The sequence below is a fragment of the Amblyomma maculatum genome, chromosome 1, assembly GCF_055883805.1.
Source record: "Amblyomma maculatum isolate TAMU_Amacu chromosome 1, ASM5588380v1, whole genome shotgun sequence".
Taxonomy (NCBI): domain Eukaryota; kingdom Metazoa; phylum Arthropoda; class Arachnida; order Ixodida; family Ixodidae; genus Amblyomma; species Amblyomma maculatum.
The window spans coordinates 207,158,400-207,185,709 of record NC_139344.1 but is presented as its reverse complement, the minus strand read 5'-3'; the positions used below and the strand labels follow the sequence as shown (position 1 = coordinate 207,185,709).

Below are 27,310 nucleotides of genomic sequence, written 5' to 3'. Positions count from 1 at the left end.
ACAGTACAGTCATAGACAAAAGTTAGCAACATTCTGCAGTGCCTTGGATTCTACACTACCGCGCTAGTCAGTAACCTGGATTTGTTCAGAGGACGGATCAAGTGTATCCCCTAGTGCTTCTATGTCTTTTCATTAACCTGATATGATCGACCACGTCGAAATAGTTTTTTTGTGAAACCACAACCTGCAAACTTATGTCCATGACTGCATTTTTGTCAAATAGGTGCCTTGTTTGGGCAAACAAAATGAAAGACTTATATTGCCTGTGATCCTTGCCATTGAAAAGTGAGTTCAGCCAGTGATGTATGGAAACTACAGAAACCAGCAATGGTTTCCTCGTTCTATATTTCTAACAGATGATGACACCAGTCCATCCAGCTAGCTTACTTGCACTTCCATAAGCTGGGATTGCAGAAGAGTTTTCAATTTCTACCATTAAATCATATAAATACTTACGTCAAATATACTCCTATATAAAGCAGACAAAATGCTGTCTCTGAGCAAAATATACGGATGTTGTGCTCTCTTCATCCTGTCCTTTCTGCATTTCTTCATGTGTAAGTAGTGTTGTCGTACCATGCTGAAGTCAACATGTACTAATTTACTTGTGTTTCTATATGGCGACTTACATGCTATGGCCCATGTAAGCATTATAATAGGGCAAAAAAACGTTCAATAGAAGCAGCTGTAATGTTAATAAAAAAGTTGCAACACTAAGGCCATGTGAAATATATTAATATGATTTGATTCACGATTTGATTTACAGGGTTTAACGTCCCGAAGTGACTTGGACTAAGAGGGATGCCATAGTGAAGGTCTCTGGAAATTTTGACCACCTGGGGTTCCTTAGTGTGCACTTACATCGTACAGTACATGAGCGCCTTGCTCTTTGCCTCCAGCAAAAAGCGGCCACGGAGGTTGGGATCCAATCCCACATCATTAGATTCAGCAGTTAAATACCCTAATCATTGAGCTATCACAGTAAGGCACTATATATTAATACTGAATAACTATTCTTTCAACATTATATCTTAAGAATAATTTTTTCGGCATCCACAACAAGAAAGTCATGACTTTTTACCTGCAAAAGACCCAATTTTCATACCTTGACCGTAGAACTTGTCCAAGTGATGAACGGTATCTGTGTAATTTGTCAGCTTTATGCTGTCCACATCGACTGTGTCTGCTACACTTCCCACTCGGCTTCTGCCAAACAATGGCACAGCCATAGTGCGGTGCCGAAGCCTTGAAAATAACAAAGTAGCATGGTTGCAGCCAGTAAAGATTCACGGTTAACAAAAAAAAAAGTACACACAAGCATTCCTAAAAGTATTCAAAGCAGCTTTACTGCAGCAAGCAATAAGGGAGGACTCAAAAAATTGGACACAGACACCATGAATATCAACAATTCAAGTTAGTGATTGCCACAAGGTACTTTGAAAGAACATGCTTACTTAAGACACATACTTAAATAGCAGCAATAATTACAGCTTTGCTATCGCTTACGTACAGCAGGTCATCAAATAAAGGGACCAGTGTATGCCTGGTTTACCGACTATTAAAAGAGCTGGTTGAGACAGAACCACACTTGTCCACAGAATGTGAGGTGCATTCTGTGGAGCAAGGTGAAGTCTGAATGCAATCGCTCTGTTCAATGCACTGTGCTCGTGGATGCGTAAGCAGACTGTCCACGTGAGGCACTTCAGCACAATTGTCATCTCTGCAGCACCACAGAACCCAAGCTTCACAAAACACAACCTGCGTGTCATGAAATAGTGTGGGTGAGTCTACTCTCCACTTTGCAATGATAATACTCTAGAGCGACGTTATAGTAAAGTAGTAGTGGCAAAGCGAGATGTTTACTACTTTGGAATTTTTAGACCTAGCAGTATCACTTCAATATCTTGCATTACCCAGCAAGGTTTCCTCAAAACTGCACAAAACGTAGACTGCTCCATCAAAGGAACACCACAAATATAATGTCAGTCACATTCCACTGAAAAAGCTGGCTGCATCATTTTGCATAACTCTGAAGCTTCCCCAGATATGTTTATTTTCTCCTACTACCATTAAATATCCTCAACACATAACAGTTGCCTCCAAAAGGTTCCAGAATACTACTCTGGCTTTCCCTGAACCACTTTACCATTTTCTTCTATTCCCTTTTTCTCCAGAATAAGTACTCCCTGCAAAGAGCATGCTGGGCCTACTATAATAAAGAAGCTATGTATATCCCATACAATGATATTAAAGGAAACCATGAGATTCCAGCATTATACAATACTGTTCAGCCAATGAATAAGACAAAAAAAAAAAAAAAAACTTCTTTCCACTTTGTGATGCATTCTCAATGCAGTCAATGCTATCTTAAGTATTGCAAGCATGCAAATGAAAACTTGACCAACTGTAGCTATTGAACTAGAGATATCATAGTAAACTAACCTTGTGCATCATGGCATGCAAGAGGCTAAAACTTTGCAATTAGGCAAAGCAGGCCTACCAAGTAAGAAGGTGTACCTCTTGACAGCAATAGCTGTGCCAAACACACCAATATGTGCTACAGTGGATTTTCAAATGCGACTGAAAAGCCCATAATAGTAAGCAACAGTGAAAGATACGAAAGGCAGCGAAAACCTGTGTTAATTTTAAGCTACTCTCACAAATTTTGCACCACATCTGCCTCTTTATAAACCCAACAATAGCAAGGACCCTTTACTATATTGGGTCTTTTTGCCACATGAATGAGTAAAATGTTATTAGGACTTGCACTCTCATTTACCATATTATATTATGACAAGTTTCTCGGCAATAAGCAGTTAATGTACAGAATTTCCTCTCATCTACAATAGCACAACCTGCCTAAATAACAAAACATGGATGGATGCCTTGTTGATCAACTATAACAGATACATACTGTTAATGAATACAGTACAAAGCATAGGCTTTCTTAGTATATCACACGAGGGTTGAAGATTAGTAGCCATGTCAAAGTCAAGTGACATAAACCACTAAGAAAAACTGGTTATTGAAAGAGTCCACACCTTGGCAGTGTGGCAGCTTTGTAGGCTACCACACAACAACAGTCGACCTTTTCTTAGGGGATGAAAGGGAATGTGGGATGGATGCTGCCTTACCGTGTGACTGCAATGGTTATTCCTCAATGTCAGAAGGGTCGCAACTAATGACCACAGAGGGTTGATGAGGATATATCAAAAATTATTCTTTTGCCACTCTGCTTGGACAAAACTGACTTTCAGCATAAAATTGTGCAGATATGCTAGCTCAGCAGATGGCCAAGAAACCATAATGCCCACCAAAAGAAATAAATAAACAAGATTTTGAAGAAATGGTTTGTGGTTTGTAGGGTTTAACGTCCCAAAGCGACTCAGGCCATGAGAGATGTCGTATAGTGGATGGCTGCAGAAAGTTCGACCACCTGGGGTTCTTTAATGTGCACTGACATCACACAGCACACAGGTGCATTGCTTTTCGCCTTCACCGAAAAGATTTTGAGGAAATGCGGAGAATGAAGAGCTGCATAAAAACTGACAACTGGAGAGTATGAGTAAGCAAAAAAAATAAAGAAGCAAAAATTCAATAGCAGCAGAACTTCCAAAACCTGGTGGGCCATCAGGTTGCTAGTTCCAATAGATGCTACAAGGCACCGACTGCTCTTCTGCAGAGAAGAGAGAGAGATAAGGGCCCCGCTAATTTTTGCCAAAAGAGTGAGCGTGTAACGTTCACGTATCCTGGGTCCTTGCACAGTTACTCAAACTATTCCAGAACACGAAATACTCTAACCACGACAAGCAGTGAAAAATACAAAACACTTTAATGATTATCCACAGCATATGCAGGCAGCTTTAATATGAAAGCTGCATTCTACAGCTGCATATGCAACAAAGATGAGCAACTACATGCATTAATTCCAGAATGCACACTTAGTTATGGCATAACAGTATTTTTTCATGGTTTTTATAAACTTTCCTAGCAGCCTATACCACAGAAAAGTTTCTTTCCCACAACCTCAGCAATGCAGTAATGGTCCAGTGCCATTTGTATGGTACAGGACCACCGTAATCTAGCTTTTCTGCTTAGCAATGCTTGTTTCTTGCCACAACTCATTGACGACCACAACTGCTCCCAAGACAGAAGAGCAGAACCAAAGGCAAATGCCACCATGGAATTCCCTTGAAAAGCAGGCCCTCAAAGTCAACACACCAGCTCTAATTAAGCATAATAGAGTTTCAAAGCAGCCAAAAGGAAACAACACAATTTATTCATCTATACTGTTTTTTTTTTCTGTTTACTGTAGGATAAAAAGGTCGTGGAACAAGAACTTCATGGGAAATTTATTAATATGAAAATGGGCATACAGTAAACAAAACAACAATATGAAAAACAACAGAAAATTTACTGTTACTATAGCCAATCTATGCAGTGGCACCAAATGCTATGCCACAATGCTCTTGGGTAATTCCAGTCATATTATACTTGCTGAAAAAAAAAAGAAAAAATCTCTAAACACTAACTTCTTGATGTTAGTAGCATTTTAGTGAGGGGTGCTTTTTTTATAGCATAGTCAAAGAAATATGCAAGTATACCTGATATGCCATTAAAGTAGATTAATTAATTGAAAAAACTGCAGTATTCATGACTTGCCTGGTAGTTAACCAGGCAAGAACCACTAAATCTGATCAAGTGAGCAAGGTTCAGCCATTAGAGCTGAAATAACATGCAATGCATTCCTTTTACTTTCTCAACTTTGTGTTAGTCGAAAACCACCAACATTTGTAGGAAACCACAAAAAGCAATTGCTGATCTGCTAACCACTTTTTACTTTACCTGAAATCTATAAATTGCACTTTACAGGCAGAAGTTGCAGTTTTATGTTTTCGTCAAATCCATCAGGAATTTTATCAGCAAATTAACTTTTAATATCTTCATTTATTTGCCTCTTTTCTATATGTCTTTCAAGGTTACCTGCACCAAATATTACTGACAAGTACATTGTTATGCTGACTTCTTTGGCCTGAAACTTGCACACAGTACAAGTACACAGTATTGATAACCAGAAAACTTAACTTCAACATGCCCAAAGCAAATGGTCCATCTTTTTTTGAAGCTAGAGCATTAAAGGCTCCATTCTGCATTGTCGTCGGCGTTGTAAGCAAAAAATCATGGGCATGACTCTGGCAGGTGAAACTGGCAGGTGAAGGGCCTGTTTTTTTCAATGAACTGTGTGATGTAATGCTACCACATGAAGTTGGGAGGAGCTCCCAATTCAGGTTTCTCATTTGAGGAGGAAGGGTGAGACTGGAATCAACCTTCCAGGGCTCTTGAATGCCGAGTTAGGCATGCAACTAACTCTTAGGCCACGCAGGTACTTTCGTATGGCTTGGTTAAAACAGAGCTTTATGTCGGGCGTTCGCTTACAACTGGTAACTGAACATAGTAGCTTAGGGTATTAAAGGCACAGATCAAAAGACTAGTAATTTAATGATTAGAGACGTGTACGCAAACAAGGAACTACAAAGGGGGCCACAGAAAGGAGCCATTAAAGCTACTGCGTCGTACCCTTAAGTGCCCCTTCAATTTTTTTATTCGTAAGTGACAGCTAAGTAGATCAGCACCCGACTATAGTTAAATAATTAAAGAAAGCAGCACCAAGAATCACTCAAGAAGGCCCTTCAGCCAGTGTAGTCGGCCTACTGCCATGACGTCGTGAATCTCGATCATTTCCAAGATGCACCTTCCATTCTCCAGCAATTTAACATTATGGTTTGGGTTTGGTTTGTGGGGTTTAACGTCCCAAAGCGACTCAGGCTATGAGAGACACCGTAGCGGAGGGCTCCAGAAATTTTGACCACCTGGGGATCTTTAATGTGCACTGACGTCCCACAGCACACAGGCGCCTTGCCTTTCGCCTCCACCGAAAAGCGGCCGCCGATCCCGCGCCCTTGGGAACAGTAGTCGAGCGCCGTAACCACTGCGCCACCCCAGTGGGGTAACTTAACATTATGGGACTGACCGCTATATCATAAGGGCCTGCTGATGCCATTGGCTGAAGGACCTTCTCCATTGCCCTCTTGAGTTGTATCCAACTAGTGCTGCGTATAAAAACTGCAACTGCAGTGATGTAGCATATAAAGTTGATATGGAGAAATGGCAACCCATATCAAAAAAGGCTCACTTGCATTACAGACAGCCTTTAAACAAATCTCCTGAACCAATAATCATATTTAAGATGTATTTCTCCTGCACAGGGTTTCTCAAAAGAAGAGGCCCAATAAGGAAGTATACATTATTTAGGCGATTATTTTTCGGGCGGCAAATACTTGGCCACGAATGGCAACGATATGGACAAAATTCGCACTTCTCAATTTAAAATGAAGCACCAAACATGAACTGACAAACTTTCCAAGCGTTTGCTGACAAATACAAAGACTCAAGATATAAACTACAGGTACACGGACAAACAAATACCAATTTTTGCATGCGTGGTTTCAGAAAGCTGAACGGAAAAGCAGAAGAAACAGATAAGAAATCATGACAGCAACAAAGCAAGCAGGAATGGTGCAGAAATTAATGTAGCGCCCAATAACGCAATAAGCAGTGCAAGCTAGTGCCATCAGGCTTGCAGGAGAATAACTTCTGGCATCAACACGTATTCAAATAAATCGCATCTTGCACGCCACCTCCTGAATAAACTCATAAAGTATAAAGCATGCGGACGCAGGCAGTACAGCGCGCCTGTTTGTACCTTGGACTGAAGAGGCTCATGACTGTTATTTTTGCAGCAATACAATCCGAGCTGCTGGTAGCAAGCCATGCAATCACCATGCCATGCAAATAAAAAGAGAGAATAAGCGTCATGCGCATGAGAGAAAGGACAGTTAAAGCAAAAGCGTTAGATAGTCGACAGATCCCAAGCATTACAGCAGAAAAGAAACAGCAGACACAAGCGCTTACTACTAATATGTTTGCGACGACTTACTACATTGGTGCGGAAACTTCTTACAGTTCTTAGCGTGCGAGTCTGCGGTAATGTCACACGCATAATTGATGAATGCTACAGCCAGGTAGGTATGCTCTCGTCAAGAGGGGTTCCAAGAAGCATTATACATTCAAAAGATGCGCAAGTTCATTGCCCAAGAAAGATACAAAACAAGCAAGCCGTCAGGAAAAGCTACGAAGTGGCATGAGAGGCAAAATTGAAATAAACATCGCCCGCAACAGACTATGAATGGTGATTATAACGGTCGGTACAGCAAGAACCGTGTATCTCACTTTTTGCTGGCGTCTCCAGTAGAATCCAATTAAAAATGCGTCTGTAGACAGTTCATTAATGAAAGCAGTGCCATGGTCACACAGGCAGAAAGCATGATTACTTCCCGCAAGGAAACACTAAGGCCAGTAAACTGCTACAGCTGAAGGACCCCAGTAGCAGTACAGCCTGGTACAGCTCAAGCGGCTCAAGCTTGGCTCAAGATCAACACAAGGATGATGTCCAAAGGAGGAGAAGGACAGATGTGGGAGAGAAATACACCAAACGATGCTGCCGCCACCTACGGCTACGAGCTGAAAATAGAAGACGACGTTTGGGCCTGGGCCCCTGGAGCGAGCGAGCGAGCGTGGTGTGTTCCCCACCTTGCGTTCTAACTTCCCTGTGTGTGTCTCGCGCCTTTCTGAGTCGCTGCGCTAGTGGTCTGGCAGAGGTCTGTGCAAGCCGTTTTAGCGCAAGTGAATGTGCTGTCAACTGCCTTGCGTTTTTTTATATCGCTGTCTTCACTTCGTAATGTAGTGCAAAGAAATCGGTGCAACATCCGTTTGTGCTGGAAGCGCAGAGAGGAGAAACAAGGCCGTGTTTAGACAGCCGTGCAGTACCAGACTGGTCGATTGTGTTAAAGGGTGAGGAGCGGAGGAATGTGTTAAGTATACGGTACAATTATGTACTCTGATAATAGGTGTTGATTAGCACAGCTAGCCACAGATGCTGTTATTTATAGCCATGCATGTACGAAACGTCATGACTGAGTCATTGTCCTGTGCTTCGCTTTAGAACCTACATGCATCTGCTTGTGTCCAAAATGAACGTCGGCCTTATAGACGCGGTAAAGTCAACTGCAGGTCAGTTGTACAGTACCGTAAACTCGAGACTCGTGGGCAGTCAAGTCCCAAAGGACTGCCTGCCGCACAGCTCGAAGTCTTGCTCCGCAGATGGTAAGTTCCCGAGTCGCTCGTCGCGGAAGTTGTGAAACCTGCTCGTGACTGTCACGTGAATTGGGCTTTGTTATATCTTTGTAGATATGAAATTAATTGACGCAGAACTTGGTCTTTCTGAAGAACACTTTTCATCAAGTCCCGAGGCAAGTCCCGACCGTTCTATTGTTTGTTTTGTTGGTCAAATGGTTGCATTTCCCCCTTTGTTTACATTCGGAGCTTGTCAAAGGCGGCGCCTATGGATTGTCATTCATTGAAGTGCCAGATTTGCGTCTCTTTATTTTTGTTTGCCTTTTTTTTTTTTTTTTTAGGGGCTGCTTAGGTTTTCTACCATCGAAGATCTAGAAACAGCCATAGAGCATTGCAAGATGATGATTCTTGACTCTGAGGAGAACTCTGAAAGGCGCAAGAAGTTGGTTATCAGACTAGTTCAGCTTAGACAAAAACTGCAAGAGATTAAGGTGGATACCCATTTTGTTTAGTAATTCTTATGTTTTGTTGCTTTGTTTTATTGGGTGCATTTAGCACAAGAACCTTGTGCTTTTCTGCTAATGTTTAAATATCAGGGGTTCTCTTGTACACAATTTCTCCCGTATGATTAGGATGGGCCACCAGAGGAGACAGCAGAAGACATTAAGGTTGTTATGGAGCACCAGTTTGAGCCACGAGCATACGAGCGTGCCCAGCAGTACTGTGAGAAGTGCTGTGGTAGCATCTGGGGTGTACTGTATGGCTTCTACCAATGCAAGAGTGAGTCACTGATGCAAGCTGCTGCGTATAACTAATCTGCTAGATATGACATGTATGTATAAAATAGCTAAAGCATAATTGTCTTAAATACACTGGAGCATCACAACTTTCCAAGCAGGCTTGGCCACAAAACGTTATTCAAGAATAAAGCTGCAAAGGCATTGGTCACTGTCCTTACAAGAATCCAACTAAACATTTTAATTAACTTCAGATGGAAAGAGTAGTATACTGCATTGTGGAATAAGAGTTCTGTTTTTTTCAAAATGTGCAATGATTTCAGTTGCAACTGTGAATTGTGTTTTGAGTAATTTATACCTCTGTCACTCGAACATTTCCGATCCTCATTGAACTCGATCTGCATTGAGGCTTTCAAAAAGGATTGAAGCATCTGGTGCTACACAGGTGTTTTCAATGAGCGTTGAGAAATTTCCTTCGTGTGTGCTAGGTGACGCCAAATGTTCTGCCGACAGCGAAAGCACGGTGGTCTGTTGTCTGCTATCATCTGCCGTCAGTCGCAATAAGTCTCAAAACGAAACACGAGATTAGGGTAATGATTACACGATTTCAGCGTACACAGCAGCATTTCGCTTTTGGCGCCTCAGTCACCTAATCTATCTTCCCAGTTGTCGATGAGTGCTGCAGTTTCTCTTTCGCTCCACAGTTTCCGCGCCGACGCAGTCAAAGAGGACGCCATCTTTACAAGCGGTGGACCGTGGTGTCGAGATTATAAAATTAGCTCAATAAAAACAAGCTTAATGCTCTATGAATGTTCTAACAACGTTTTAAAAATGTTCTATCATGCCTTTTAATACATTTATATGTTGTTATTTGTGGTTCTATCGCATTTATTTGTTTTCAAATTTTAGAGCTCGCTGATGACCAGGGTGTCCACGACCACTTTGGAGTGTGCTTGAAATCTCAAGAGCTATTGAGGAAGCAGCTTGAAGTCAAGCAGGCTCAAGCTCGATTGCACTTGAAAGTTGCCATGTGACAACCTCGATCTACATCGAGTTGAATGCAGATCGAGTTCAATGAGGATCGAAAGTATTCATGTGACAGGGGTATTACTGCAGAAACATAGGTCTGAAATTTTATACGTACTATGATGCTTTCTCAATAGTTTATTAAGCATTAATTTGAATTATTTGTTGCATATTTTTGACAACTGGCAAGAGCATTTTGCTTGGGATTGCATTTCACTATGTACATTCTGTGATAACCTGGGTAAAAGCCAGCTTAAAATGATATGCCAAAATAAACGTTTCACCTCAGGTGGGCACAAAGTGGGATTTGAGTGGAGAAATCAGATCTAAGGAGACTTCATGAGACGTGACTAGATCACTCTGGCACACTTCTCAGCATTCATTGGTGCATATACAGTCATGCCTCGTTAATATGGACACTTTGGCTTCCGACCAAAACTGTCCATAAAGCAAGTCATCCATAATAATGAGTCATGAATAAAAACAAAAAGGATTTTATTGAGAAAAAAATAATTATAATTAATGACTGCTTTGTACATAACATTGTGCACTGGACTCAAAATTTCACAGAACACTGGCAATTTTGAGTGCATTGTCCTTGTCATTGTTGTCTTCGAAAAATTGTAGTGCAGTCTGCAGCGACTCGCGTACCATGACACCCGTGATGGTTGGCTTTGTGTTGGTCGAACTTGCGAGCACGAACTCCTCACTGGCCGATGAATCGGCGTATGATTCTCTACTCACCACCACTTCCAAAATGGCCTCGTCACTGAGCAAAGTAGCCGCCAAGTAGCTGCTTGAGATTCTCCTGAAGCGAGAAACAGCTGAGCTGTCAATACTAGTCCCTCACGGCTTGGATTGACTGAGATGGCTTTTGCCGCTTGTATTCAGATTTCTTCGCGCCTACGTTCAGCTCTCTTCTTTTGCGTTTAACTCCCGCCACGCCAAAAGCCAGACTCAAGTTGAGGGTTACAGGCTCCTGATGCTTTGCACTTTTTTGCCTAGTTAACCTTTCTGCCTTTCCGTTCTTCTTATTCTTTTTTTTTTTTTTCCTTGTACTGCTTCCGTAAGGAAGCAAGGGAGTCAAGTTGGCAAGCTGCTATGCAGAGGGCTATCGAACATCCCATCTTCTTGGCGTCGTTTCTATGTGTTCCTATAAAACAAACACCGCTAGCTGAAGTACAGTTTAGAACAACGGCTAGCCGATTACGAACAGCTCAGACCTTGTCAGAGCCGCATCGTTGACTCGAAGCGAAGCTGACATGTGGACCGCCTGGTGTGCAAAATGTGGCAGTTCGGCAGCGTAACAGGGACGAAACCCAGGAGCATGAGAGGGAAGCACGTCCAGGACGGGACAACCGGTCCCGGTCGCATGTTTGCACATCGCCTTTCTTTTGTCGCTCTACTTTGTGAGTGTGTCTTAACTCTCACCGAAAAGCGTTAACGGCTTCATGGAACACACATTGTGCTTTGAGAAGGAAAACCAGTTCCCACCGCCACTGTAGGCACTTGTCTTTCTTCCTGTCATTTCTTTCTTACGCTTTTACCGGCGCCTCTGTTCACGTTCAGCAGAATTTATTGCAACCACATGTTGCTGTTTTCCCGACTGCAGCGGCACTTCCACTGCACCCAGCTTTTACCGGAGCCTCTGTTCACGTTCAGCAGAATTTATTGTAACCACATGTTGCTGTTTTCCCGACTGCGGCGGCACTTCTGCTGCACCCAGAAATCTCCTGGTTCCCCCCTTTTGGGGTCTTTCTTACGCTGACCCTCGGTTTGCTGTGTACGTTCCTCTCCACTCTTGCCCCCCCCCCCCCCCTTAAAACGGCGACACGCCCGCTTTGGTTTTAACCCCACAGGACTCGTTCAGACATCCCGCTGTATCGGCTGTCGCATAGGTTTGCAGCGGGCGGCGCACCCTTCTTTAACTTGCGTTCGGACTCCTCTGCTTTTTTTTTCAAATACTGTCCATATTAACGAGACAAAAATACTTGGGCCCAAGTGGGCCGTGTGCATTCTTCCCCTGTCCATTGTCCAGATAGCGAGCGAGTTTCTGTATTAACGAGGCATAAATACATTGAAAAGGTTTCGCCCCCAGAAAAACTCCATAATTCGGGTCGTCTATATTAACGGGGGTCATATTAACGGGGCACGACTGTAGTAAAACAAGGATCAGGGCATTTGCTTACTCTGGAGTATTGTATTGTTCATCTGTAGCAAGTAGTACCAAAATGTTTATTGCATGTAAGCCTAGCCTGCGTGACATCTGCTGCACAATTTGCAAGTGACCGGAGCTTTATACGCAGAGCTTGTAAACATCATATGCATAGCTAGGTACTGCGCAATTAGGGGCTGGACTTTTTCAATTTAAATCAGTAAAAGCTGGTTAATCCTGCTCACAAAAATGCCTGAACAGACTGTGACTTTTGAGAACACAGGACTGTAATTATTGAAAACAGTGTTCGCTGGAAAGGACCAAAACTTTCATGCAGAAATAAACACCGGATAAAGGCTGCAGAATTTTCTGAACATAACCCAAAAGTCCATTCCCCATGCTTATTTCTGGCGTCATATCTTTTGCTCAAGTTACCAAGTGATATTAACTACAGCTTGCATTCCTTTGACAGCAGCAAGCACTGCATATGAAGCTTCACCAATAAACTGCATTCAGTCAAAAAACAAATTCTTGTTTGCTAATTTTTAGTTGATTATGGCTGTGACATTTATAAGCAATAAATATTATGGCAGTTGTGTTGTGAGCAGTTGCAGGAAAACCTGTCTAGTCTGGTTATTGTCAGCACTTTATTCACTGCAGCTTTATGTGTGATCTTGGACTCAAAAAATAAAAAATTAGTGTGGTTATGACCTGTGCATTTTTTTCTTTCTCTGCAGACTGCAATTTTAAGTGCCATAACAAGTGCCTAAACAGCATCACAAGGAAGTGTGCTTACGTACGGGTAAGTATCTGGCCTTGCTTGTAGTTGTGGTTTGCTGAAAACTGAGTTCTAACCTTAGAGATAGTTTTGAATATCTAGGATCAGGTTGGTGGAAAGAACAACTGTAACATGAAAAAATGCCTTTTTTTTCCCTTTCATGAATTTTAAGGGATTAAAAGGAGAATTTTTGGTGCAAATAATAGAAGTAGCGAGCAACATTTTTTTTTAAAGAATGCAGGTAGCATGACCTCCACATGATTGGAGATTTCGTACAAGGAAAGAAATGTATATGTGTGCAAATCACTTGTAAGTTTTGAAAATCTAGGATCAGGTTGGTGGAAAGAACAACATGAAAAAATGCCTTTTTTTTTTTTCTTTTCATGAATTTTAAAGGATTAAAAGGAGAAGTTTTGGTGCAAATAATATAAGTAGCAAGCAACATTTTTGAAAGAATGCAGGTAGCATGACCTCCACATGATTAGAGATTTCGTACAAGGAAAGAAGAAATGTGTATCTGTGCAAATAACTTGTATCAAAAAATGCCCCTGTTGAAAATTTATGAACACTTAAAATTTTTTAAGTATGCTCTTATACCCTGGCTAGTGATGCACCTTACCCAACATTTCACCAATGTTTCAATGCCAGCAGCGCAGAAAACCCTGTCAAGTGCAGCACAGCTATGATTGAACCACATGTGTTGCCACAGCTGAAATGGCGTGATGGCCCCCAAAGTAGCACATACGGGTGGAACTCACTCTGGGCATGGTCTGGACTTTAAGGGGGTTGTGCTAGCATCTCCAAGCTCAGTTCCTGTAACATGCATATCGTGGGATGAGCAATATACAGGTGTGAATTGTTCTGTAGGGATAGGACTCCAATTAATTGCTGTTTGCAGTGCGTGCTTACCGCACACCCTGGCACCTTGTTCAGCAGGACATCAGTTTTGTACACTTTCGGCCACTACGCAGCAGTGTTAAGACTTGTAATGTGTAAATCTTAAACAAGTGGCAGGATCTCTTTTAACACTAATGAGAAAAGATCTGTTTGCATGCTCTTCTTATTAGGTTTGCTGATCCAAATGATGCTTTTCTGTGTATACATTGCAGGAGTGACACTTCGTGAATAAATGAGTGCACCGGTTGAAAGTGGCACTAAATTTGCCTGTTCAGCTGGGCTGTTACGCCTGCTATGACCAATATGTCATTCATAGTATTCAGTTAGACTGGCTTTGTTTTCAATGTCAAGATAATGACACACAGCCTGTTGCTCCAGGAGCCAGAACAGTTTGTGTTGCAGCGGCACTTTGCATGCTTGTTTTTTGTTTTCTGTATGCTGAGCACATTCTTCAAGAAAAAAAAAATTTTCAGATGCAGGAGAAAAGCGAGTTTGTCCTAGAGATCTGCCCAGAGCAAGGGCTGTCAGCCCAGGGCTATCGCTGTGCCGAGTGTAGCCAGAATGTTTTTCCTCGTAAGTGCTGTTCCATCATTGCTTTGCATGCCACCCAGCTTCTTTGCGCTCCACTTCGCTGCAAGCATACTTGCATGATGGTCTGTATCTAGGAGCATTGCTTGGCTGCGTTAATTAGTAGCAGTGTGCATTTTCCAACTTTTTATAACCTTATAGTGCCACAGGTGACCTTTGATTTCTAACTAATGTTCTTTTGTTTTTTCTGTCACCATTTGCTTCTCATAATTATTACAGGACTACTTGTGATTGGTCATGGCTTATATAGATATAACTTGTACATTAATCCATATTTTTAGATATAAACTTGTTTGCACAAGTAAACAATCTAGCTTGCTGTCATAACCTCTGCTTAAAAAGTCTGTGCTGCTTTTCTGGCTTGCATTGGTTCAGCATGATGACTGCTAAACTCTGGTATAGTTAAATGTGTAGTTAACCATGATTATTTATGCTCAATATATAGGCTTAGCGTGTTTTAATTCAGTAATGGCACATTGGTACTGTCAGTAGCCAAATATTTTGGTACCGAAAAGAAAGACACATTTGTGATACAAGGTAGCAGGATTTTATTTAAGCAAAGGCTGCTCTCTCCTTGGCATTATAAATTATATTGCATAACCATGTTCAGGGTGACTCAAGAAACACATTATCATTTTATTGGAACAGACATTGTTGCTTCTGGAGTAGGTGATTAGCGCATTGCTTTAGTTGGAGCTCATTTCACCAAACCTTCAGTTAAGGTAATGCTTTCAAGCATGTAACACAGCACTAGTTCGAAACTGCCCCTGCCTGTTGTTGCTTGCCAGATACTTGTGTGAGATGGCTTGTAGTATGTCAGAGGGTGCCTGCCTGCCCTGCTTGCTTTCTGCGCGTGGTTGTGTGTCGTCCTGACCAATGTCCCTTTCTGGCCGCTGGGTGGCAGGCTTTGTGGTGCTAGGTGAGGCCGCAAGTGCATTCATGCCCACTGCCCTTCGATCCCTGGCAGAGCAAGGGCAACCGCGGCGCTGCGAGTACACGGGCCGTTACTACTGCTCTCTCTGCCATTGGAACAGCTACTCGGTGGTGCCCGCCCGTGTTCTCCACAACTGGGACTTCGAGCCCCGCAAGGTGAGCTACTGCTTGGGAAACCTGATGTCATGAAATGATTGGCTTGCTTTGCTATCACACTGTTTTTCTTTTTGTGGTATTGTAGTCCTTTTTTCCCCTTAGCAATGCTTCTTTTTTATTAGACTGCTTTGCACTTGCCCGTTTATGTGATGTCATTGCTAACAAAGACTACATCTGCTGAAATTACACAAGTAACGGCCATCTATCTTTCCATCAGGTGTGTCGAGCATCACTGCAGTTCCTTCGACTCATGGTCAAGAGGCCAGTTCTCAATATTGATAAACTCAACCCCATGCTTTTCACGTTTGTTGAAGACCTTCGGCATGTCAAGGCAAGTTTACCGTAAATGTTCTAGGAGTATGCTTTAACGAGTGTGGAACAATTTCTCCTGCAACAGCTGATTCATCGAAACATTTTTGTGCTGTAGTCATTTGCAGTTATTTTGTTCACAAAAGAAAAGCTTTGTAAACATGAAGCAAAAGCAGTCATTGTAGCAAAATTATATTTCCTTTTAGATGCAAGTATGGAGGCTGGCATTTATCCAGTCTATTGTAAGGCTGGTAGGCGTACAGCATACAAGCCTGATATTCCAGCTTCCATTTCCATTTTCAAACTTGATATTCTGTTATGAAGAATATTTAACATAGATTGACACTGATTAGTTTTTGTCCCCCCCCCCCTGCTAGTTCGTCCTACTAAAATAAAAGTGAATAGTTATGTTACCTGTTTGATTCTTCTACTCTTGTTGATAAAGTCAGAAAGTTGCTAACTTAACAGCAAAGTCAAACCTTTGTTCTGCATAGTGGCTGCAACATTAACATAGCTTGAAAAGTACAGTTAAGTACAACTTCAGTCTGCAGTGAAGCTCCAACCACTTTTAAAACTACAGCACAGTATTCTGCAGTGTCATAATGTGCAACTAAACGCCTCTACAACGAAACAACCTGTATAGAGAAGGGTTTTTTACGTCTCGGCTGAATTCCTATCTTTCATATGTATTGCGAGCGCCTGTACAGTAAAGGAATTTAGGCATCCCTAATGGTTGATTTATTGCTTTATAACAAGTGCACTAGCTGAACTGCCATCATTGTCCCCCACAGCCACCACTGAGCTGTGGTGGTCATAGGGAGCGCCAGCTGACATCGCAGCAAGGACCACATGAGAGAATCTGAATCGTGCAGTGTCCACAGTAACCGGCACACCAACACACTCGTGAAAAAATTGCAGTGGGTTGATAGCCAAACATTTTGACAAGAGGAGCGTTGCTTGCAAAAAAAACGAAACTAGGCATGCCAATGCCTGCACTCCCCCTTGGTGGCAGCACCACATAGTGACTTATAGCGAGCTGTAGAGAACTGTAGTAAGCCGGAAAGCAACACCGGTTAACTCTGTGAGCAAGAAACGCTGTGCTAATATGCCTGCCGACAAAGCTGGCAGATACAGCAGGGTGGTTTGCACTGATCCGTATGGGAGTTTTCGAAATTACGTAATGTAACTTCAGCCAGCACCTGCTGGCTTTTCCCTTCCTCTCTTCCTGCACCGAGTTGGACTATGCTTTATGCGAAACAAGAATTGTGGCGAGAGGCAATAACGGCATCCTGCACTCCGTAGCTGCACTTTTCGTTGCTGCTGGATTGCACTGCAGAGCATGTCGTGAACCTCTATGCGATATGGACGGCTGCAGTTGCACACTCTATCAGACGACGTATCCAGAAGAAAATTAGTGACTTCATTAAAAATCTCTGGCTTGCATTATGTGGTTTTCTTTTGCTGAATGTGCTTAGCTTGCTCTATTGCAAGCAGTATGTGCGTGCTTGACCTTCACAACAATGTGACCTATATAATAAAGGATTTTAGAGATTCCGAACGCTTTGTTATAAAGGCGTTACTGCCTGGTGGGCAAAATTTTTTTCTGGTACATCTCTTTTGGTAATGCCGAATTATCACGATCGCTGCTTATGGTTTCGTGTTGGCCTACATAAAAACAGCATATGCACTGGCTGAAAAATTCACAATAAAATTATTAAGTGTTCTAACAAACCCATTATAGATCAACCACTTTAGACAAAAAGCTTTCCATTGTGCTGAAAAAAAAAAAAAAATTGGATGCCTAAAAATTAAAGTTCGGGAATCCCCTTAACTATGAAGTTGCACCGTCCCTTCTGGTTAAGCTGTGTTGAAAACTTGCCGAAGTTTTTTTACAGGAAAATATTCATAAGTTGTTTTATATTTTGCATTGGTGCTCCAGTGTTGCTGTTCTCAAACAAAACTTAAAGCTTAAATTTGCCGATCCCTTCTGCAGAGATTATAGCAAAAAGTGAGTGCAATCATAGGTAGGCTATCAGAGGTTCAGGGTCTAGTGGGTCTGCTTTTAAGCAGTTTAGTGGAGTTCCTTTAGCATTTTTGAAAGTCTTTCCCGTTGAGAGGGTGGGACAAAAAAATCTTATATTAAGGAGATCTGGGACACTGGGAATGCTTTACAGGCCACTCGGTGTGGCCCAGAAGCAAACCCTTTGTGCTCTAAACTTTTCACAAAGACTGCATGCAATATCTCCCTGTGCAGAAACTTCGTGAGGACATTCTGCGTATGAAGCCATACCTGACCCTGTGCCATGCAGCACAGCAGCAGAAGCTGCTGCTGCTCTTGCACAAGCGGCAGCATTTTGTTGAAGGAAGCGACATGTACTCCCTGCAAGACCTTATTGACCTGCATGATGGCAATCTGCTTGGCTACCTGAGCCAGGTGCACCAGGTCTTCCTCGACCACATCACCAAGAGTTGCGAAGCAAGTACACTGACCTCACTAGCAGTTAATGAAATGAAGTAGCAAATCTGGCTACACGTTTTTAAGGTTGAAATAATGCATAGCCATGGGTATTTGCCTCTTTGGGTTTTGCACTGTCAGAGAATAAGAAAAAAAAAAGGGACTAGCAACAGCTTTTCAGGAGCGAAATTGGTAACTTTGCGATAGGTTACGCATGCAGCAGGTGAAGCCAAATGTGGTGCAACATAACTAGTGATGGAGACTGCTTTGCAGCTACAGATTGTCAGTCAGGTATCAGTTCATCCGGCAGTTAAGGCCAGCTCAAACTTCAAATTTCCAATCTGTCGTACAGCAGCTTTTTTCTTAGCATGAATCCTACCACAATAATTGCCCATTTTCTTCAATTCATTGTTTTGGTGCAGTACTTTAAAAACCGTATTTGCAATGTAAATCTGCATGATTATTTTTTTTTTTACTTGCAATTTGAGGGGGAGGGTTTAATTACTATCAAAACCAAACCACACAGCACTGGCAGGATAAACAAGACATAAGAGACACTGTGACATGGCTACAGTTCTGTTTGCTCTCTGGCTCTCTAAGCATATAACCGTGTAAATATGTTATGCAGCAAGCTTCAGTCAATGTAGCAGTGTTAGGTGCCATCTTGCAATTGGTCATTAGCTACACAGCTTTAACAAGCTTCTGTTTCAGTGATTTGACACAGTTCTGAGAGCCTTTTGACAGCTTTTTATTGCTATAGAACATAACTTTTGATCACATGACACTTCTTATGGAAGGTACAATTATTAAAGTGTAATCTTAACCAATTTTTAACCATAGGGATGTCGTGGAAGAGGCTATTTGTGCAAGCTGTGCGACAGTGATGAAGTAATTTTCCCTCTTGGAAGCAACACATTTTCCTGCCCTGACTGTAGTTCTGTTTATCACAGGTAAGTTGCCAACTAAGCATTACAGTCTGTCTTGTTCGGTGACTGACTCGACAACAGAATATGATGCTATGATTCCCCATCCCTAGGGAATGCAGGGAAAAATCCCAGGATCCTTGCCCTTGGTGCGAATGGAGAGCTCGCCAGCAGAACAAGGCAGTCAAGCACACTGTTGAGCTGCCAGGCTCTTGATCGCCACCAAGTGAAAAGGGACCGCTTTGTTAGAGAATCAGCTTGTACACTAGGTTGTTGTATGTATATTTATTTCCAGAAATTGAAGTCAGTACCATTGCATATACTTTACAATGTTTTACACAGGTTGCTGTTGGCAGGACACATTCTGTTAAATGGTTAAAAGTTTTTTTGTTGCAAAAGCTTTGCATTAACACAGATTGCTCTGCTGCTTACTGCTCTTAACTGAAGGCAGGCAGCTAGGGAAACGCACAATTAAATGCCATACTTTTCAGAATCTGGTTGTGGCTCGTCTGTTTTTGGTTTCCAGGAGCGGTGCTCTATTTGCCCCTCTTGAACTTGCCACCTTTTGCAGAACCTCCCCTTCCTTTCTTTCTGTTGGCTTCATTTGTGGTCTCACTCTGTGAAGTAAAGAAAAGGCATTCACTCAGCATAATAGAATTGTCTTCTCGAAGGAAATAAACTCCACACCACTACATCAATCGTACTCGGGAACTGAATTTTGGTTTTACTTGGTCATTCTATAATTGCTGCCACGGGACGAAGCATTTATAGCAGCTTCAGTGAGGCCAGATGGCTCGTGCCACCCTTATAATGAAGGTAAACTTACATGATGGTTAAAACTAGCAAAAATGTGCGTTGGGTGCAGTGTGAATGCAAATAACTTTGCAGGAATGCTACGCCACTGCTGGACCATAGTGGTGTGATGTGCTGCTAAGTTTGCACAGCAAGCCGCCGCAGCTGGCGCTGCTACAGAGACGGCACCAACTTTGTGCACTGCAAAGGTTGTACTAGGGCTATGCAAGTATGGTCCACTGTTAAAGGGGGAACATGAGACCACGTGGCTGCCACGCTTTAGAAAGCACTTCCGAGACAGCCTACGACAAACGATTGCACAAAGCGCATGCGCAACAAGCACGGCCGGCTGCACTTCCCAACCATACATGTGATGCTACCCATTCTCGCCATTTGTGGGCGGCAGCGCTTTGTAAAGTGTTTCGGCCACACAATCGCACGTCCCCTTTAACAGTGGATCATACTGTACACATACTGTACATATACAAAGACGAGAAACATATGAGCAGGGTATTAAGTAGTTGCTTGTGGCATGTGTTGCATTCTTTTTGGTTCCTTTGGGCAGTAGAGTTATAAGCAGCATTCTCCAATAAATTTTTATAGACAAGCGTAATGTTTCTAAATGAAGTTGGCGCTGTGGTCAGCAGCAATGCTTTTCACACGCTGCCTATTTGAAACTGGCAGCTGTGGTATGCTCATGCTGGTAGTAGGCACCAGTGCGATTCCAGCTAGACAATGCTTTATTATGTCCGATACAGAAGGCATGCTCCATTTAATTATGTCTGCACCTATACAATAAAAAAAAAAAGCCAAAATTTTCAAACCTCTTGCTATTAGTTTTTCCTGGTATGGTGGTATACGGTGTTTAGGGACATGAGCTACAAGTGCTGCCGTACTGGAGGGCTCCAATGATTTCGACCACCTGGGATTCTTAAATGTGCACTGACATTGAACATTACAGTGGTGTCTTGCATTTTGCCTCCACTAAAGCATGGCTACCTCAGCCAGAATCAAACCTGCGTCCTTGGGCTCGGCCATCCTTGGACTCTGCAGCCAAGTGCCCTAACAAACGAGCCATTGCAGCAGTATGGTGTAGTGGCAGGGAATCTGAATGTTGTAAATGCGAGCATGTTGCAGTGCTACAGAACAATTTGGCTGAACTATATGTAGTCTTCCTTTTTTTTTTTTCCTATTAGCACAGTAATAGCAAATACAACAGTGATGCCCAGTTTATGCACTTATAGAATGCTCAAAATATGGCAATGAGGATCACGATTAAATCCTGTTAAGGCTACACCTATTCTTTATCACAAGAAATAGGTCATTTTACAATTTGGTTTGGTCCAAGGCATGGCTGTGTGGTCGTACCATCTGCTAGCTGTTCTGGCAAGTTGGCATAATGACAGCCAGGTGCAGTCATTCTGGTATGAGCGCTGGACCAGGAAAAAATTCTTGGCTGAGCTTTTGTAACCATATAAATTGCCCTCAAGAGAATGTTATTGGAAGTTTTTTTCTTATCTGAACTTTAATCTCCACCTTGAATAATTCTTCTAGACAATGAGAGAACTATACTCCTGAACACCTGCCATTCATGTTCAAGTAATTTTATCAGCACAAAGACAAGAGATTGCCTAGCAAGTATACAGCTGCATGAAAATCCATTGCAAAGTTTCACAGGCTTTGGAGCTGCTTGCAAGGACCTCCTTTGAATTTTTCAGTAGGTTCTGCAGCATACACAAAATTAAGTCCTGCAGCACTACACAATATTACAAGCATTTTATTTGTACTGTCATGGTTGCTGCATAGCATAAGAATAATTGAACTACCATGGCAATGAAATAAAGATGCCTGTTTATGTTCCTTCCAAGCCATGTGAACCTGTTGGTTGAACTAAAATTTGTCCATTGCTTTCGCGCCATAGGCCGTTGTTTTCACTTGATAAGCAGTGGATGAGCAACTGTCTCTACCATGTGACATCTGCAAGAGGAACTGGGATCGATATCCAGCACCTCCAGCACATGTCATGTAGTGACAATGCTGTCGGCAAACAACTGAGAGGAGAGACTAGTGTGGTATTGAAAGAATGATAAAGCTGCGTGCCAGCGACACAGCATAAAAAAAAGAACACAAGGTCTTTCTGTGTGGCACAAGCAGAGTGATAAAGCAGCATGCCAACAGCAACAAATAAAGATTACAATGGTCCGCTGCAATATGGTTGGAGGTTACCTCATATCAAAGACAAACATGATCAGTTTTTTGTTTCCAGTGTAATCCCCATTTCTGTGTTAAGTTTGTGGTGTATGCATTCTCCCACTTGGTAGGTACTAAAATGTATTTTCAGCTCCTATATTTTGTACCTGAAATGTTCTTTTGGCCCCTAAAGATAGAAGTTCAGATAATAAACAATGGTGCAGCATATAATAAATAGTTGATTTTCCACCACAAAGTCTTTCATCTGTGTACGTAAATGAAGTTTGTGATGCTCTTTTTGGTAGATGTGCATAATACATGACCACTTTTGCAGCAAATGAAACCATTACTGTGCTTATATCAGTTTTTTTAAAATGTATGACAAGTTTCCATATAACAAACTATTCCATTAATTTCAGAACTAAACTGTACAGCAACAGCAAGATAGCCGCCTGTTAAATCTTGACACAAAATGTCACCAGTTATTTCGTGTTACAGTATTCGTTCCACCAACGAAAGGACTACACAAGCTAGTCCCAAGTTTTGACACTTTGTCACAGAATTTTCTGGGAATATGAACTGCAACTTGCACTGTGAGCCAATTTCTATTATTGTGCTCATGCCTGTCATCTTGACTTAATATTACAGAAGTTATGGTAAAACCTAGCGATATCGAAAACTGGAAGGAAAATTGTCTCTTAATCGGTATTTTGGCTTAGCTATACAAATTTCAAGCTACACAACTAGCTGGGAGAAATGCGGATTTTGCCATACCTCATGTTGCGGCATCAAAACTTCAGAAATCACACTGTGCTTGTAAAGGGACATCTACATTCATTTCAATTTTCATTGTACTATCCCTCTTCTCTGTTCAATTCAGCTGTCAAATTTCAGATTTTTATTCAGCACTGCTGATAAGTAATGAATTGGTTCAGTCAGTGAGAGCACCGCAGCCATAAACTTTTTGCTCATAAATGTGAACAAAAAGTTCAATCATTACTTATATCATTTCTGAGCTCCCTTCTAGAGTTTTCTCAGCCAGGATGTAGAAGAACAAAACAAACTTTCTGGATCAATTGTGTACTCATGCCCACATAGCAAATGCAGGATTAAACAACACTGATATAGGTACATTACTAACGCACACTATTGGTCGTGTGTTATTGTGGGTAAAGGCACATAAAGAACAAGCACGAAATGAGACTACAAAAATATTTTAAAAAATGCCATAACTGTCGGAGATAAAAAAAAAAAAGTCACATTCCAAGTGGAAAGCTACTTTTTTTTTCATCCCGGCAATACCTTCCAATATTGCCCTCTCATTTGCACTATCCTCTTGGGTGTTATACCCAAACAATCTTCTTTTGGCGAGGTTTTTTTGCTGTATGTTCCATCCTTTGCCTTTCCTACCCATCCCCACAGGTAATAAACCTTGCTGACCTTTGCTGGTATTCTGAACGAATAAATAGAGTGTAATTTACTTGAATTTCTACACTGAATTGCAGCTGTCACCTTTGTGCATTTAGCCATACTGCAGACCACCTTCACATGTTCAAATCTCATTTTAAAGTTGCAGTAAAGTAAACCTACTAACGACAGAAAGACAAGACGAATACGGGCGCTCCTCCTAAGTGATGCAGTGCTCTTAAATGATGTGGTACTTGCCTTACGCTTGGTTGAGGGATCTGACGGAAGAACCTTGAAAAAGGTGTCCAACCTGCCCTGGGTGGTGCTGTTGCGCCCTTTCAACAACTTCTTGGCACCATTTCGGATGCGCTCCTCACTGCAATCAAGCACTACACACTGCTTTCTTTTGCAACACAAACTCATTAAATGGCCACTGAGACTGCCTAAATCACACCTGTGCAATTGACACGCTGTATGTGATCATTTTCATTTTCTGCTATTCATTCCCCTTTCCAAACTACTGCCGAAACAAATTTTGGCAAAAGTATCAACCCTTCTTGACATTTAATGAATTCAAGAAAGTGCACAAGACTAAGAGCTAGTAAATGCAACAAAAAGCCTCAGAGGTCAGTAACTGACATGGTTATGGATTGTGCGGTCTTGCCCTTTCTTCATTGTCCATCTTTCACATTAATGTAACCACGTCAAGTAGCAACCAACCCACACAAACTTTCTGCGCTTCAGAGGTCAGTAGTGTTATTGTAGTCCTAAATAGCTATTGCTTGGCTTTGTAAAAATAGTGCTGAGTTTACCGACAGGCATGTTTTACACAGCAGCTTTGAAGACATGCTGCATAATCTCGCCTGTTTTCTAGTTTTTGTTCTGTTCAGATCAAATACAATATGATGAACTGCAACAAAACGGGACCAATCTTGTTCCAGGGAGAAAGTAATGAAGCAAACAATCACCTGAAGCCATTCTCTTCACAAAGAAACTTGACAAGGCCTTTTTCATCAGGATCACTCCATTTCAGCTGGAAAACCAATGCCCAAAAATTCCAACTGAATTAATAACCTTGAACAGAAAATGTTTGACATAGTCTTACTTGCACTTCATCAGCTGCGGTCACTTCAGGCTCCAAGAAAAGTTGACGGGCTTCTTTGAAGGGCCAGTCTTCAGGCACAGGATACTTCTGAAAATGAAATAACCTTTTGATTATCTTTGTCTGGTATAAAATTGTAGAAAATGTGTAGAGCTAGTTTTTAGGCTATTGGGACATTAGAAAACTTGCAAAGACAACTGACTGCACAAGTTAGTAAGTTAGTAATGTTCCATACAAATGCCTGAAAAAATTGACCAGACACCACCATAAAGCTGAAGAACTGGTTCTCATTTGAGATGCAATGGCCTAGCATAGCGAAACACAACAGGATACATAAAGAGAAAAAGAAATACTGGTGAAAATCACTTTGGTGCAGTACCTCTGATCAGAACAAAAACACTTCAAGAACACCATGGCCTTTCAAGGGTGGCTATGAGTAACACAAGACAAGCTCCAAAACACTGCCACAGTCACTTTTTCAAAGTACTCTTATACCAAAGAAGTACCTGCCTGTCAAACAAAAAGGCATCAAGCCTGCATTAATGTTGCAGCACATTAACATCCTATATAAGATGTGCACAGGCTTCAAGCATACCTTGGTGTCAATTGAGCTAATGATGTTTTCAATGCACTTGTGCTGCTTGATGAGTTCCAATGCACGCTTTGGTCCAATTCCTCGAATGCTTTCACAGTAATCACACCCAAGCAAGATGCAAAGATCTATAAACTCGTTGCGATTCATCTCAAGTCCGTTCAAGACTTTTTCAAGGTTGAACTCCTTGATAGGCATTTTGCTGCAAAAGCACACCATGAGATTACTGCCATCATATTCTCAGACATATGTCGCGGCACTAGGAAAACAAAGCTATATGACAAAACTATTTTACCGAGCTTCACTGTAAGTCATATGACGAAGAAGAACGTTAGTGCCAAAGGTCAAACCATCCATGTCCTCAGTTGCAGTTCCATACACTTTGCCACCCTTTACAAGCTCTGCACACTGAGCTTCAGCTTCACACGGAGCCTGCAGACAACACAATAACAAACAAGCATGCCACAAGTCACATACATATGTGATAAAGAGAACAAAATTATGAGCAATCAGACAACACAACATGCCTGCTGTGGCATAAACTACTATCATCCTGCTTAAAAATATTTAGACTACACACATAACTAACAGTAGCAGAAATGCACACAAAATAACCTTTGTGAACAAGAAAGGACTATGATCAAGTCTACATCATGTCTTGTTCACAAATATGTAGTACAATTTGTGTCATGACTATTGCAGAGAGCTACACATCAGTGGTCAAATGAATAAAATGGGAACATCAAGTGTCGGCTTACTTCAATGTATGGGACGCCCATGAGGCTAAGAAGTTTCTTGCAGTCTTCGCCATGTTGCTTAGTCACTTTCACAAGTCGCTTGCTGAATTTATTGATTTCCTCCTGATTTCCTAAAAAGGGCAAGCGGGGGTAACGCTATTAATCATCGTCCGTGCCACGATCATACATGAAGAAACTAATTTCGCTGCAGCAAGTGGTTGGTAAACCTTTCGTAAGTAGCACAATACATTCACGACATTCAGCGGAAAGTCACTTACCTGCCTCTTCAGCCTTCTCAAGCTCCTTCTCAGCAGCTTCCCTACGTTCCTGGCGTTTTTCAAGCTCCGATGACTTCATGCCCGGCGGTTTTCCATCAAACACGTAAACTGGCTTGATGCCATTCTCAATCATACGAATGGTCCTGTAGAAGAACCCGACAAGATGGCTGCAAAAAGAAAACCATGCGGCCACATTAACCCGCGCCAACGACCTCCATCCACATGCACTCACCTTGTTGTCTCCCCTTCACTGTTCGTGAGCATGTTATTTTCCTGACGCACTGCTATCAGAAATTGGTACAAACACATCGATGCATCGATTGCAATTTTTCGTCCTGGAAAACCATGCCACAGGAGTAAACGTAAGTATAGCGACAAGGCAATCTTAAAATAAGATTTAACAGATATTGAAACGATGACATACCAAAGTAGTTCTTAATTTCAGATTCCTTAATTGCGTCCGGAGCGTTGTCTGCGATCACCTTTGCTAAACCCGTAATTCCCATCTTCAACGCCCTTGTCAAGGATCACCCAGGTAATTACAAAGCTTGTACAGAATCTCACAAAACACTATTCACACTAAAACAAATAGAACAGCATTAACGTCTACCCTTTCTTTGCTACCAACACACAGGAGCTGTAACCATTGACAGATTCTGTAACTACTGCGCCACTGCGCTGTCGCGACGCTGCGACGCTGTAGAGCACTGTCGAGTCAATCGCGCACGCGCTCCCGCCAAAACAACTTAGTTTTTTGGTGATGATGATACTACATAACAATTATAGTAATAGTAAAGACTATTTCTTCTACAGCATAACATAAGAGTTCGTGAATTGCGTTATTTACAAAACGGTTGTTTGTTTGATTTAAAATTAGGACTGTTCCTTCGCACTTGGTGGCCGCATGAAAGCGCTTGGCGCTATGTTCCGTTCTGCGTGCGCGCGCGCGGTTTATTCAAAGCATTCCATCGATGTCGTTTCACGTGTTGTAATTTCGTCTGGCCAGAGCCCTTCTAAAAGTATCGCCCCAGATATCTACACCCGGGCGGTCCTGGAATCACC

General features: G+C 42.0%; 3 protein-coding genes across 10 annotated transcripts in view; 1 reads left to right on the top strand and 2 right to left on the bottom strand.

Annotated features, from left to right (window-relative positions):
* Positions 1 to 7,511, bottom strand: part of LOC146205442 (putative phosphorylase b kinase regulatory subunit beta) — an 86,533-nt gene extending 79,022 nt beyond the window's left edge. For 2 of the 3 annotated variants that reach the window (XM_084590111.1, XM_084590113.1), the window contains exons 1-2: positions 7,291 to 7,511; positions 1,106 to 1,245 (exon numbers count right to left, since the gene is read on the bottom strand). In XM_084590111.1, coding sequence (XP_084446237.1) covers positions 1,106 to 1,229 — 124 coding nt within the window. In that variant the 5' untranslated portion in view covers positions 1,230 to 1,245; positions 7,291 to 7,511. The remainder of the gene's footprint in view (positions 1 to 1,105; positions 1,246 to 7,290) is intronic. The other variant, XM_084590112.1, reaches the window with a different exon arrangement.
* Positions 7,512 to 7,538: 27 nt separating this feature from the next.
* On the top strand, positions 7,539 to 19,643 carry DEF8 (differentially expressed in FDCP 8 homolog). Of its 6 annotated transcripts, none has more exons than XM_084590117.1 (12): positions 7,539 to 7,637; positions 8,063 to 8,223; positions 8,308 to 8,369; positions 8,535 to 8,684; positions 8,826 to 8,973; positions 12,849 to 12,913; positions 14,260 to 14,359; positions 15,279 to 15,463; positions 15,681 to 15,794; positions 18,027 to 18,248; positions 19,068 to 19,177; positions 19,264 to 19,643. In XM_084590117.1, the coding sequence occupies exons 2-12, from the start codon at positions 8,070 to 8,072 to the stop codon at positions 19,364 to 19,366; spliced, it is 1,413 nt and encodes a 470-aa protein (XP_084446243.1). In that variant the 5' UTR covers positions 7,539 to 7,637; positions 8,063 to 8,069; the 3' UTR covers positions 19,367 to 19,643. The 6 variants fall into 6 exon arrangements, with proteins under 6 accessions (XP_084446243.1, XP_084446245.1, XP_084446241.1 ...); XM_084590115.1 differs by having other exon boundaries at positions 7,593 to 7,911; XM_084590116.1 differs by having other exon boundaries at positions 7,606 to 7,718.
* Positions 19,628 to 26,980, bottom strand: Fen1 (Flap structure-specific endonuclease 1). Its single transcript, XM_084590120.1, has 10 exons — positions 26,673 to 26,980; positions 26,481 to 26,583; positions 26,249 to 26,415; positions 25,992 to 26,101; positions 25,529 to 25,665; positions 25,237 to 25,435; positions 24,645 to 24,731; positions 24,508 to 24,572; positions 23,798 to 23,915; positions 19,628 to 19,767 (listed from the first exon to the last, which is right to left on the bottom strand). Exons 1-10 carry the CDS (start codon positions 26,752 to 26,754, stop codon positions 19,687 to 19,689), a joined length of 1,149 nt encoding a protein of 382 aa, XP_084446246.1. The 5' UTR covers positions 26,755 to 26,980; the 3' UTR covers positions 19,628 to 19,686.
* Positions 26,981 to 27,310: the final 330 nt, after the last annotated feature.

What these genes read in the sequence shown, in the direction of transcription:
- DEF8 (XM_084590117.1), top strand. Translation starts at nt 8,070, where the DNA reads ATGCATCTGCTTGTGTCCAAAATGAACGTCGGCCTTATAGACGCGGTA. An exon ending in AAGACCTTCGGCATGTCAAG is followed by an intron (nt 15,795 to 18,026) that starts GCAAGTTTACCG and finishes CTCCCTGTGCAG; the next exon opens with AAACTTCGTGAGGACATTCT. An exon ending in TGTAGTTCTGTTTATCACAG is followed by an intron (nt 19,178 to 19,263) that starts GTAAGTTGCCAA and finishes CCCCATCCCTAG; the next exon opens with GGAATGCAGGGAAAAATCCC.
- Fen1 (XM_084590120.1), bottom strand. Translation starts at nt 26,754, where the DNA reads ATGGGAATTACGGGTTTAGCAAAGGTGATCGCAGACAACGCTCCGGAC. An exon ending in TGAGAAGGCTGAAGAGGCAG is followed by an intron (nt 26,102 to 26,248) that starts GTAAGTGACTTT and finishes TGCCCTTTTTAG; the next exon opens with GAAATCAGGAGGAAATCAAT. An exon ending in TGTGAAGAGAATGGCTTCAG is followed by an intron (nt 23,916 to 24,507) that starts GTGATTGTTTGC and finishes GCTTGATTGCAG; the next exon opens with TGAGGAGCGCATCCGAAATG.